We start from the raw sequence: 13,373 nt of genomic DNA, 5'->3' as shown, positions 1-13,373 counted from the left end.
ACTGCTCTAACATTTGTTATCTACACATAAATGCTCTCTGTGAATTTACATTCTTCACTTACACATTACAAACCTACTTTTCTATATTTCTGAGTTTCCTTTATTCCCAGCCCTTAATTATAAGGACACCAACCAATCAAACAGTGATATGATACACCTAACACACACACAAAGATAACATCCATAAAGAAGATACTCTAGAAATTTCCTATGCAGATTTGTTAAACATCCATTGTTTGTGTTAATTTCAGGTATAACCGAGTTTGTCTACTGCACTAAAAGAATAAAATATAAAATCTATTGAATCAAGTTCAAACCACAGTGCAGTACTTACCTCTTCCACACCATCAGCATCATCATCGTCGTCATCTCCATCTACAGAATTTTTTTCAGTTTCAGCATCTTTATCATCTTCATCATCATCATCATCATCCGAGATTTCAGAAGAACTATCTCCAGTTCCGTACTGACCATCCACCTTAAAACAGATGTCACCCAATAAAAAATTGATCATTTGAACATGTTAGCTTATTTGATACTCAAACACATTGATACTGTATATGAAGTGGCCCTTAATGATAGAAATATCAAGAAAACACAGAACAAATTGTCACAATACAAAAAAGAACAAAAACACAAAAAACCCTAATATTAAACCAATGAAAAATACAAAATAAATCATCCCTGAACTGAACATACCTGTGTAGCTTTTAACCTCTCATATATTATTTGGTCCATAACATCTTTATCAGCATTAACTGACACCTGACTAGCCGCACTACTTGTTGATGGACGATTTGTGGGGCACTGTGTTGTAGTTTTTAATGCGTTACTCTTCTTGGAAAATTTCTTATCAGCAGCTGGACATAATGGTTCATCACATGCTCCATCCACCTGCAATGAAGAAAAAGAATATTGTAGCAACATGAGCTAATAATAATTTTATACAAGAGATCAAGTATACTGAAAAAAGCCACATACCAATATGATTACTGTGATTTAAAGATAAAATATATATTACTCTAAATGTCTTTCCATATTCCATAAATTAGCTTAAAAAATTGCTTTAATCTATCTAATATAATTCCACTTATATAATCATGTATCACTTGTGTATGCCAACCCTAATTTGCATAACTAATTAAATTCAGATAAATCACCAGTTCAGTGATATAGTACTAATAAATACTAAACTAGTGTTCTTGAGGGACCCTGTGCCTGAATTTCCCAAAAAGTAAAGAAACTACTTAGTAAGCAACAAACTGGTAAAACCATGACAATTATCAGGGAATTGTCCCAACAGTAGGTAGCATTTTCTGGTAAATAGAAATTGACGGGTTCAGAAAAAGCTCTACCATGTCTCCCCTTCCCCTTGTTAAAGGGGGTGAGAGAGAGAGAGAGAGAGAGAGTAGAGAGAGAGAGGAGAGAGAGAGAGAGAGAGAGAGAGAGAGAGAGAGAGAGAGAGAGAGAGAGGTGCCTACCCTAGTAGAACAGGTACCAGCAGTGAACTTGACCTAGTTTGGTTCCAACACGTACATTGACCCGAATGCTCTTAGAAGGGAAAGGGAAAGAAACAACCATTAATTCTTCATTCATTTCCAAACAAAAATGTGTAAGCCAACATACTTGAATGAGATGTGGGGTACCTAGTCAAACCTCAGTAATTACATGACTTATTGAGCAGCCACCACTGTAGAGAGACTGCATTAGAGATGATATGAGGGCAAAGGGAGTACAGGAGGAAATGACACAGGACAGGGGTAGATGGAAGAGACTCGTTAAAAATGGTGACCCCGAATAGCGATAAAGCTGGGAAGAAGAATTGAACAGCCACCACTGATCCCTAAGAGGATTCAATGGACTTCTGAGTGACATCTCTAGGGTAGAATGTGGTGCTCATGGTCTCATTATGCAAGGCCAAACCCCGGCCCTCACAACCCGAACTGAAAATTCTTCCAAAAGTGAGGGAAGGTCCCACACTCTAGGAGGGAAGGGACTGAGAAACTTGAGTCTCTTGGGAACTGAGCAATTTTAAACTGAAAGGGATTAGATGATTGTAGGAAGTATTGCAATAACTCGTTGCTCAACAAAAGTTGCAAACACAATTATCTATACAACTGTCAAAAACAATTTCCTTGAGCACTGTTTATTTGGACATTCAATTCTCCAATAATGTTAAATTTTAAATAGTCTATTGAAATTCTTACCTATACTAATATCATACAAATATTTGTTCATTCACTTACATGAAGTCATTTGTTTCTGGTGACTGAATGATGGTAAACATCACATTACATTTCTTGCTGCTACCTGCTTACCCAATATGGTGATGGGCGTTTTGAAAAATTAAAACAAAAGAAAATCTTGCCAAACTCAGTTGCATCCAGTAAGTGATCTGATCAGTCATTACACTAAAAGTGCTTTGAGATAAGCAGTAGGACCTCTCAACTGGGACTTGATTCTGGTCTTGAGAAGCTTAACCAACCCTACTTATGAAACCCTCAGCCAAGCTATTCTCCAAGATCTAACACAAAAAGATGGCACCCTTTTAAGTCTAGCTGCAATGGAATGACAGAGAACACTATATCTCTTGTTAGACACACGTACCCATAAAGAGAACTGATTCTCCACCACTAGCCTTTCCTCTGCTCATGAATCAGAGCTATTACATTCCTTGTTAAAGAAACCCTTACCCATGTAGGGAACTGGTTCTCCAATGACTTTTCCTTTGTTCACAAATTTGTGACAAAGGCCAAACAGGTGATGCAAACAGATGTCATAACTCCTTCAATGCTATTTTAGTCTGGACTCCTGCATTGAAGAATGACTCCCAACTACTGTACTCCCCTCAAGAGCCATAAGACTACATTAGGAAAAACAAAGGTGCCACGGTTATTTCTGGGAACAGGAATGAAATTCCCTGGTCTTGAGGAATATGGCAAACCATTTCTAGGACATATTCAGGATTATCAAGGCAGGCTTTAATAAAACTCAAAATAAAATCCTGCAAGGTATAAGCAATCTACAATCCTGTGACCTTTATTTAGCAGGCATCTTCCCGGCACATCAATGGGGTAGCCTAGAAAAGGCTATTACCAAAGTACTCGCCCTCAACTTACTCTTTTCTCTAGCACCAAGGACCCAGGAAGCACATAAATCCCAGTAAAAAGGTGAGTAATTTAATTTATTGATCCTATTCCTCTGCTGAATACAAACCACTACTGTATTTCCCAGCTCTCTGGAGATCCTTACTGGAGTACCACACTCTAGGAAAACCCCTTTCCAGCTAACCTTTAAAATCACTGACATCTGGATCCTTCACTTACTATGCTTGGGAAGCTTCTCTCTTTTGAATACGTAGTGTGAAAGGCAGCTCCAAAAATTATGATTAGCCTTGATTCCTAGTGTTGAACCATCTTGGCCTAATGGTATTTATAATTAATAGGTTTGTCATCAAACAAATTTTTTAGCATAAATACAATTTTTCTAACTAAATTCAGTAATCATAATTAGCATTACACAGGGTACCTGAACTGCAAATTAATGATAATTGTGAGGGAAACAAAGTTCATAAAGAAAGAAATGCATATGAAACCTTGGTTACTTGTGCCTTAAATACAATATTCTTACATTATCAAGTCTTTCACAACTCTTGCCAAAAAAAGTCGGTTCAAAAAAAAAGATAAGGGTTTGAAGCTTACAGAAAATGCTAAAAGCTTTGACAAACTAAAAGGGGGAACTGTCAAGAGTTCTGTGGACAGTTGTTCAATTTAAACTTTTTTTTTAGTCTATACAAGCTGTGGTTAATGCAATGGCTACAACTGAATCAATCACTGGGAGGGTTTCACATTATTTTTGTTCAGAGGCTATTCTGGAGATGGAGGAAAACAATTAAACTAGATTAATAATTGCTACTGTAAACATGCTCCACTGCATTCAAAATTAAGAGAAAAAGCCTAAAGCTTTTATAATATCCTCCATGTGAGTGTAATGGTATTGAAACAGGCTCAATTTCAAATAAAAAACAAAGTTATTAGGAGCCAAAAAAAGACTTGATGACTTTACTTGCAATCAAGAAATTCCTCTCCCTCTTTACTCTCTGTTGGAGGAACTACTGCAGTCCACCTTGCTCATCAAACTTGCACACAACTTTTATTTATTTGTTAAGTATACATTACTTGAACCAAAACATTGTGAAATGAAAACCAAAAACGGAGCAAGCTAAAATTTGCAAATTCAGACAGCTTAATGAGACTAGACTGATGAAATGTAAAAGGCAGAATGCACTGACGCAGTGGCCAAATATATGCTGCTTTGAACCATTTACCATCACAGTGTACCATGCAAGGCATACTACAAGTGCAAACTCCTCCTCAGGTTACAAATACTAAAGGTTCTTTGCAAGCATCCCTTGGGCCTCAGTTGCAAGGTTATCTTCCTTTTACTTTTTACTGATTACCCTTGGTCTCTTCTCACTTAGCCATCCAACTTCTCCTTTACCTTATTTCATTTTCAGCTCTCATTTAGGAACACATCCTCCAGGAGTCCTTTACACATCTAGCAATGCACTTAGATTTTATTAAAAAACTTTATAACAGAATCTTTGAATAACACTGTCCAAAGTAATGACAAAAACGGTATCTGAAAATCCTCTCACACATTAGAACACAAAATTACTTTTATAGCTTCATCTAATGGTAAGAAAATGAAGACATGACACACAAAAAAAGACACATTTGACATTACAACAAAACTCAAACCTTTATAGTGTATATTGTATGGTTACATATTTTATATGAACAACAACTTAATATTATCCTAAAATAACTTTACCTGGTTATTTGATATGTTATTGTACTGGAGAAGCTGTGCAGGAAGAGTTATTCCACTTTCTTCTAAGGCTACATTCAACTTTCTTTGTATTATCTCAGCTGCTCGACTAGCCTGCACAGAAATGATACAAATTATGTTTCAATTCAAACTGGAAATAAAAACATTTAATTAATTATTAAAAAACAATTTACTACAACTTTTCCATGAACTTTCCATAAAACAAAAAAGCTGCTATGAAAAGAAACAGAAAGCAAGACGCATATTGCAACATGACAAATTTTCTAAGACAATTTGTATTTTTCATAGCTACAAACCTGAGGTCTTAACAATAGGATAATTTCTAGCACCTAGCTGGACCTGGTTAAAAAGCAGATGAAAGCAAGGAATCTTGTGATATCTGGCAACGCATGCATAGGTCGGGTGAGGATTGGTCAAGGACGACGCCACTACGCCAGTCTTTCCCAACTCAGGATGACTTAACAAAAAGAAGGGCGGCTAGAAGCGGGCAGTATAACGTTAAGACCTCAGGTTTGTAGCTATGAAAAATACAAATTGTCTTAGAATATTTGTCATTTGTTCATACGCAAACAAACCATCGGTCTTAACAATAGGATAGACTCATACTTGGAGGGAGGTATAAGACATCCTAGACCGGCTGGGGGCCTACCCACCAGCCCAGCTCTCAAAATGACATTGTTATGATACAATAAAGTTTCATACATACTTACCTGGCAGATATATACATAGCTATCGACTCCGTCGTCCCCGACAGAAATTCAAATTTCGCGGCACTCGCTACAGGTAGGTCAGGTGATCTACCGCCCTGCTCTGGGTGGCAGGACTAGGAACTATTCCCGTTTTCTAATCAGATTCTCTCTTCCACCTGTCTCCTGCGGGGAGGCTGGGTGGTCTTCAATTGTATATATCTGCCGGTAAGTATGTATGAAACTTTTATTGTATCATAATAATGTCATTTTGTGTTACAGATTCAACTTACCTGTCAGATATATACATAGCTGATTGACACCCTTTGGTGGAGGGCAAGAGACAGCTAACTAACTGACTAAGACAGGTAAACAACATATGTTTGTAGTATAAATAACCTTAGTTCCTACCTCTTAGATGGAAGACTTCGTTGGCTACTGCCCAAGGAGTCTGCTTCATCTCAAGAGCCTTAGCGAGATAGTGATCTGTGGCCAAGAGTTCTTGTGGATCTGTCGATGGGGTCTCTTCCACTTACTCGACAGAACCTAACTGGCGTTTGATCAATGGGAGCACATTCCGCTTATATGACAACACGCATCTATTCAAGGAGCACACAACCAATCCCGATCACCCGATCCTAACCCTGTTCGTGTCTAAGTTGGGCCCGAGTTATCCCAACGCTTAGGCAAACAACCACAAACTCGAAATTCATACATACAAAAATAAAAATTTTGTACCCCTCTAATAGTCAGATGTCACTCGATTTTCAAATGAAGCGAAGTGAAGGCCGCTTGTGCGACAACTGACACTCCCATACACCGAAAACACGAGAACACTCCCGACAAGAGGGTTACGTACACAATTTAAGGATTGGTGCTTTCTCCTTTACCCAGAACCGTCTGTGCTGACACAAACGGACCTAAAGAAAAACATTTCTCATACGTAACTCGCACGTCTTTTAAATAATGGGATGCAAACACGGAGTTGCATCTCCAATAAGTTGCGTCCAAAATGTTTTTGAGTGACATATTTCTTTGGAACGCCACAGAGGTTGCGATTGCCCTAACTTCGTGGGCTCTCACTCTTAAAAGATTAAAAGAATCATCTGAACAATTCTTATGAGCTTCCAAAATGACACTTCTAACAAAGAAGGCTAAGGCGTTCTTGGACATTGCTCTCTTGGGTCTTTTACTGAGCACCAAAGACCTTTTTGGCAAACCCCCCAACTGCTTCTTCCTGTCCAGATAAAATTTTAGAGCTCTAACTGGGCAAAGGGATCTTTCTGCCTCTCTGCCCACCAAACTAGAAAGTCCTTTCACTTCGAAACTCCTGGGCCAGGGATTCGAAGGGTTTTCGTTTTTGGCAAGAAAGAGAGACTGAAATGAACAAATTGCAGAGTCTCCTTGAAGCCAACTCTTGATTCAAGGGCGTGCAATTCACTGACCCTTTTTGTTTTTCCGTTGCAAGAGACATCAGAAACAAACACTTTCTAGTGATGTTACGAAAAGAAGCAGTGTGTAGTGGTTTGAATTCTTCTGAGGATAGAAATTTAAGAACCACATCTAAGTTCCAGCTTGGAACCTTAGGTTCAAGTGACTTTGATGTTTCGAAGGAACGAATGAGGTCGTGCAAATCCTTATCATTCGTTAGATCTAATCCCTTGTTTCTAAAGACTGCTGACAGCATACTCCTGTACCCCTTAATAGTCGGTACCGAGAGATGCGACTTTTCTCTAAGAAACAGAAGGAAATCCGCAATTTCGGTCACAGAGGTACTGGAAGAGGACAGCTTCTTCGACCTGCACCAGTTTCTGAAAACTTCCCACTTCGATTGGTACACTCGCCTAGTAGATGATCTGCGGGCTCTAGCAATTGCGCTTGTCTGCCTGGCGAGAAAACCCTCTCGCTCTGACAAGTCTTTCGATAGTCGAAAGGCAGTCAGAGCAAGAGCGGGTAGATTTTGATGGTACCTCTCGAAGTGGGGTTGTTTGAGCAGATCTATTCTGTTTGGAAGAGATCTGGGGAAGTCCACCGTCCACTCCATCACCTCTGTGAACCAAATTTGAGCTGGCCAATACGGAGCAATCAGAGTCATTTTGGTTCCTTCGGATGTCACGAATTTTCTGACTACTTCCCCCAGTATCTTGAACGGGGGAAAAGCGTAAACGTCTATCCCTGACCAGTCCAGGAGGAAGGCGTCTGTTGCATAAGCCCGGGATCTTCCACCAGGGCACAAAATGTGTCTATCCTCTTGGAGAGGAATGTGGCGAAAAGATCTATTTGAGGCTTCCCCCAAAGGAAGCCCAAAGGCCTCTGACAGACTTCTGAGTGGAGTGTCCATTCTGTGGGAAGGACCTGGAACCTCCTGCTCAATCTGTCCGCTCTACATTCCTCTCCCCTTGGACAAACCTTGTTAGAAGAACTACCTTCCTTTGGTTCGCCCAAATCAAAAGATCTCTTGCTAGCTCGTACAGAGCGAAAGAGTGCGTCCCTCCTTGTTTCTTGACATAAGCCAGAGCTGTCGTATTGTCTGAGTTTATCTGTACGACTTTGCCTCTGACTATGTGTTCGAAGCTCTTTAGCGCCAGGTGAATTGCTAAAAGCTCCTTGCAATTTATGTGCCATGACACCTGTTCTGCTGACCAGGTGCCTGACACTTCTTTGGATCCCAATGTTGCCCCCCAGCCCGACTCCGAGGCGTCTGAGAACAATGTCAGGCTTGGGTTCTGTACTTGCAGGGACACTCCTTTGTTTCTTTTTTAAGGAGTCAACCACCACTTTAAATGATGTTTTATTTCCTCCGAGATTGGAAACGTGTCCGAGAGCTGTCCTGTCTTCCAACTCCAACTTCTTCTCAGGAAGAACTGAAGCGGACGAAGATGCAATCTTCCTAGGAGAAAGAACTGTTCTAGCGAGGAAAGGGTCCCCAGAAGGCTCAGCCATTCCCTCGCTGAAGTGCGCTCTTTCCCTAAAAAGTTCGATACTGTGGCAAAGCCTTTCTTTATTCTCTCTTGAGATGGAAAAACTCGAAAAACCCGAGAATCCATCTGAATCCCCAGATAAAACCACATTCTGGCTGGGGATCATCTGAGACTTCTCGAGGTTCGATCAATCCCAATGATTTTGTCAATTCCAGTGTTGTTGACAGGTCCTCCAAACACTGCTTTCGAGACCTGGCTCTGATGAGCCAGTCGTCCAGGTACAGGGAGACGTTATCCCTTTCAAATGTAAATGTCTTGCTCACATTTTTCATCACGTCCGTGAAGACTTGAGGAGCCGTGGAAAGGCCGAAACACAGGGCCCTGAACTGATAGGTTCTTCCTTCGAACATAAATCGAAGGTACTTCTCGACGAATGGTGGATCGGGATGTGGAAATATGCGTCCTGAAGGTCTAGGGACGCCATCCAATCCCCTTGCCGCAGAGCTGCAAGGACTGAAGCAGACGTTTCCATGCTGAACTTCTGTTGTTCTACGAATTTGTTCAGCGCACTTACGTCCAGTACCGGTCTCCATCCCCCCGAGGCTTTTGCTACAAGAAACAAGCGATTGTAAAACCCCGGGGAGCTGCAATCCAGCACTAGCTCTATTGCTCTTTTGTCCCACATCTGTTCCACCATCTGACGAAGAGTCCATCAGAACAGGGTCCTTGTATCTGGCGGACAATTCCCTCGGTGATGTTGTCAAGGGAGGAATGTCCTTGAATGGGATGCGATAACCCTTCTTGATGATCGACATCGTCCACGGATTCGCTCCTATGTCTTCCCAGGCTTTCGCAAATGAATGTAACCTGGCTCCTACGGGTGTCTGGAGGACAGAACTCTCACTTTCCTTTCTTAAAGGGACGGAAGGAAGACCTGCCCCTCTTTTCGGTTGACTTCTTGGTGGCGATAGATCTAGTTGGAAGACCTCCTCGAAAGGGCTGCTGCTGAGCTGGACGAGCCACTTTCTTTTCCTCACTGGCCACAGGCCTATTCTTCCTTGAGGATTGTCTAAGGAGATCCTGGGTGGCCTTTTCAGTCAGAGAATGCGCAATATCCTTCACCAACTGCGAGGGAAAAAGGTGTTCTGAGAGAGGCGCAAACAATAAGGCGGCTCTCTGCGAAGGAGAGACGGCCTTCGTGAGGAAAGCCTGTGAACACCCGCCCTCTTCTTTAAAACTCCTGCACCAAGATGGGAGCATACCTCAGCCGATCCATCCTGAACAGCCTTATCAATGCAGGTGAGGATGCTATTTAGGGTTTTCTGGGTCCAGTTGTTCCTTTTCCTGAGATTTCTTGGCCAGAACCCCAAGGGACCATCTAAGAAGTTAAGAATTCTAAAGTGTGAAAAAGTCCCTTGAGGATGGTGGTCCGTTTCGCGAAAGCCCCCATGTTTTACCTTCGCTGCATTCAAGGCGTGTCTTCTCGATGAATCCACTAAACTCGAGAGTCTGACTCAGCTGAAACGACAGAGACAATCCCATATTCTCTCCCGTTTCGTACCAAATGCCTCTCCTCCCTGTAAGTTTAGCGGGAGGCATACAAAAGACCGTCCTCCCTAACTCCTTCTTCTTCTTGAACCAGGAAGTCCAAGAGATTGAAGCGCCCCCCCGCCCTCCTCATAGATATAGCAGGCTTCATTTTTCGGAAAGAGGAAGACTTGTGCGTTTTCGTGCTCGAGAACAGAGAGCGTGGAGAAGGAGGAGCGGCTGGTGTTAACGAGTCTCCATATTCCTCCAATAGAAGGGACGAAAGAACTTTATAATTAGAAGATCCTTCCTTCATTTCATCCTCCGAGGCATCTTCTGGGTTCATAGGCTCGGAAGGAGAAGGCTCCCTTCTTTCTTCTGACTCTTCCCTTACTCTCTTTCGAATGTCAGGCTCTTCATACGAGGAATGCGCCTGGTGCACAGCAGGAGTATCTCGCCTGGTAGGAGTAACGTGTTTGGAATACTCCTGGCGCTTGGCAGGCGCAGAGCGCCTCGAATACTCCTGGCTTCTAGTAGGCGCATCTTGTTCAGAATACTCCTGGCGCCTGGGGAGAGTATAAGTTCAGAATACTCCTGGCGCCTGGGAGGAGTTATAAGCTTCGAATACTCCTGGCGCCTGGAGGAGTATTAAGTTCAGAATACTCCTGGCGCCTGGGAGGAGTATCGAGGCCCGACGACTCCTGGCGCCTGGTAGGAGTACGTCGCTCCAAATACTCCTGATCCTTAGAATGCGTCTGATGTTTAGTAGGAGTATCGATTCCGGTAGGCGCTTTCCGTCTCACAAGCGCTCTACTCCTAACAGGATCTTCCTCTTCAGCTAACTCTTGACGCTTGGTTGAAGGTCTTGCATGTTGTACTGCATACTGTGGCTCTTTGCGCCTACTCGGAGCCTGGCTCCTGGTTGGCGCCATACTCTTGACATACTCTTACTTCTCTCCTGTCTACCGCATTGCTCCCCCCAGAGATGGCCGCTTGTGCGACAACTCCCCTGAAGGGTGCGTCGCGCCCGACAGGAGATTGGTATTTAGATCTTTAATAGGAAGCCTATCATCCTTCTTACGAGTAGGCTCCTTATATAGAGTTCCTACTAACGAGGCTAATTGCTCTTGCATATTCATCAATATTTTCCTGGTTGAGGAATCTTTCGAATCAGGCGAGGGAGATCTGGAAGGCGCTCTAGGATCCCTTCCAGACCCAGAGTCTGAATGTATTCTCGCCTTCTTTATTACCGAAGGCGCTCCTTCTTCAGAGAAGCGCTCGGGACTAGAATTGAGCTCATGCTCTTTCCATAACTCCATCCTTTCAAAGGACGGGAAAGTTTCGACTCCTTCCATCCTCTTCTCGGAGAAGGCGAACTAGACGACGAAAAGCACTCTCGAAGGACGCTTTTCCTATAGCGGTCCTTGGCAGTATGTGATACGATCGATTCTGCCGAAGGGACGCCTGATCGTTGGGGATTCTCCACAACCCCCGTACGGCTTTCGACTTTCCTTCTCCTCCGGGCCAGGGAGCTTGGAAGAGGTCTAGGCCTGGGAGCGTCGCAGAGACGCCTCGAGGACGCCCCCTCCACTACACTGGGGACAACTAATCACTAGCGAAACCACATTCACTTTCCTTACCTTCCAATGCTGCGACTTTTTCCTGCATTTTCTGAAGGGAAGCTCTAAGTTCCGCTATTTCCGAAGCAGAACTAGAGGGATTAGTAATTTGTGAACGGGCTGAAACAGAATGAGCATGATTATCAGAGGAAGAAGCTACAGAACTAGATAGTAAATCATGAGATGTAGACATTCTGCGGGTTTTATAAGCCGCTTTCCTCTCTCTATCTTTCTCTAACTTCTTCAAGTAAGAAGTTAGATTCTTCCACTCTTGTGCACCTCAATTTCTCACACTCGTTTACACGTATTCTCAATCGAGCATTCAACCATTCTACACCCACTACAAGTAGTATGAGGATCTACCGAAGCTTTCGGAATCCTCACCTTACAGCCCTCATTCACACACACTCTGAAACTAACACTAGAGTCAGACATATTCACGAATTCCAAAAACCAAGTCCAAAAAACAGTCCACGATAGCGAATGCCAAACAACGATCCAAGTACGTCACCAAATATCAGCGAGAGATGATCAAAAGCTTTCTTTGCGAAAAACGAACTTCTAGTCAGGAGGAAGCTAGCAAATAAAAAAAAAAAAAAAAAAACAATGTTGATACCGGCCGGCCGACAGAGAGAATCTGATTAGAAAACGGAATAGTTCCTAGTCCTGCCACCCAGAGCCAGGGCGGTAGATCACCTGACCTACCTGTAGCGAGTGCCGCGAAATTTGAATTTTCTGTCGGGACGACGGAGTCGATAGCTATGTATATATCTGACAGGTAAGTTGAATGTATGAAAATGAACAATTGTACACCTACGAATAAGAGATATTTTGAAGACAAACTCAGATGTCTGCAAAATCATTCGCATTATCGCAGTGCGATGCAGCGGGAGACTTGTACAGACTTCTGTTAACCGTGCGGTAAACAGAAAATGAAAGAGTCCAAGAGATATCTCTGTTGAAAATTCTCGCAATGTCGAAGGCGATGGAATCTAGCGTCACAGCAGTAGATGGTCCTTCATTATTGCGAGAATCCCCGCCCTTGAATCAGAGACCTAAGTCCATGATTGTTGGGCAGAAATACGGTTCGGTAGTCAATCAAAGCAGGGGAGAGAGAGACATACATGACCGTGCATCTCGGAGGCCCAGCTGATACGGAGCTGCTATCGAGGCAGTTCAATACGCAGTAGTAAGCCTGAGCTCTCGCTGACTCGTCATCCTGAGTTGCCAGGTAATCCATTATTCCACGAAGGAATGCGTTCGGTCTAGAACTACCGAGCATAAAAGATATGCTCGAGCAATTATATTTAGGCGAAACGAATTTCGGTAAATATAAAAGTTGAAATGGTGTTGTCGTGACAAAACCATAAGTATATAAAATTGAAACTGAAAACTCCTGGGAGGTTGCAGGCAACCCCGAGTTGCAGTTCAATTAGAATACTTCTCTTATAAGTCGCAATCCGTAGATTAACTAGGATATGCGCCTACCCCTCGGACAATTCAACTGCTTAGTAGAATCATGTCGCGAGGTTAATATACGTAGTATATTTGTAGGATTCTGAACAACGATCTCCATCCTAAATTCTTTCCTTCAAGAAAACAAAATAAGGATTGGAGATCGACCACCTTCGATCTCTATCAAAGAGAGTGAAGGAGAAGTCTTCCTCGAAGGGAAAGCTTCAATGGTGAACAGAATACTAAGACGATAGTTCAAGCCAAAACGGGTGGATATTCCCGTTCGATCTTCTCTATTCCAGGTTGGTCGCCTA

General features: G+C 42.6%; 1 protein-coding gene across 1 annotated transcript in view; it reads right to left on the bottom strand.

The window, feature by feature from the left end:
- LOC135198223 (transcription initiation factor IIA subunit 1-like) overlaps positions 1-13,373 on the bottom strand; it is a 43,749-nt gene that overhangs the window by 17,500 nt on the left and 12,876 nt on the right. Inside the window, exons 3-5 of the mRNA XM_064225796.1 lie at positions 4,834-4,960; positions 700-894; positions 335-478 (exon numbers count right to left, since the gene is read on the bottom strand). Of these exons, the coding sequence (XP_064081866.1) occupies positions 335-478; positions 700-894; positions 4,834-4,960 (466 nt within the window). The remainder of the gene's footprint in view (positions 1-334; positions 479-699; positions 895-4,833; positions 4,961-13,373) is intronic.

The sequence above is a fragment of the Macrobrachium nipponense genome, chromosome 22, assembly GCF_015104395.2.
Source record: "Macrobrachium nipponense isolate FS-2020 chromosome 22, ASM1510439v2, whole genome shotgun sequence".
Classification (NCBI taxonomy): domain Eukaryota; kingdom Metazoa; phylum Arthropoda; class Malacostraca; order Decapoda; family Palaemonidae; genus Macrobrachium; species Macrobrachium nipponense.
This window is presented reverse-complemented; position numbering and strand designations above follow the sequence as displayed.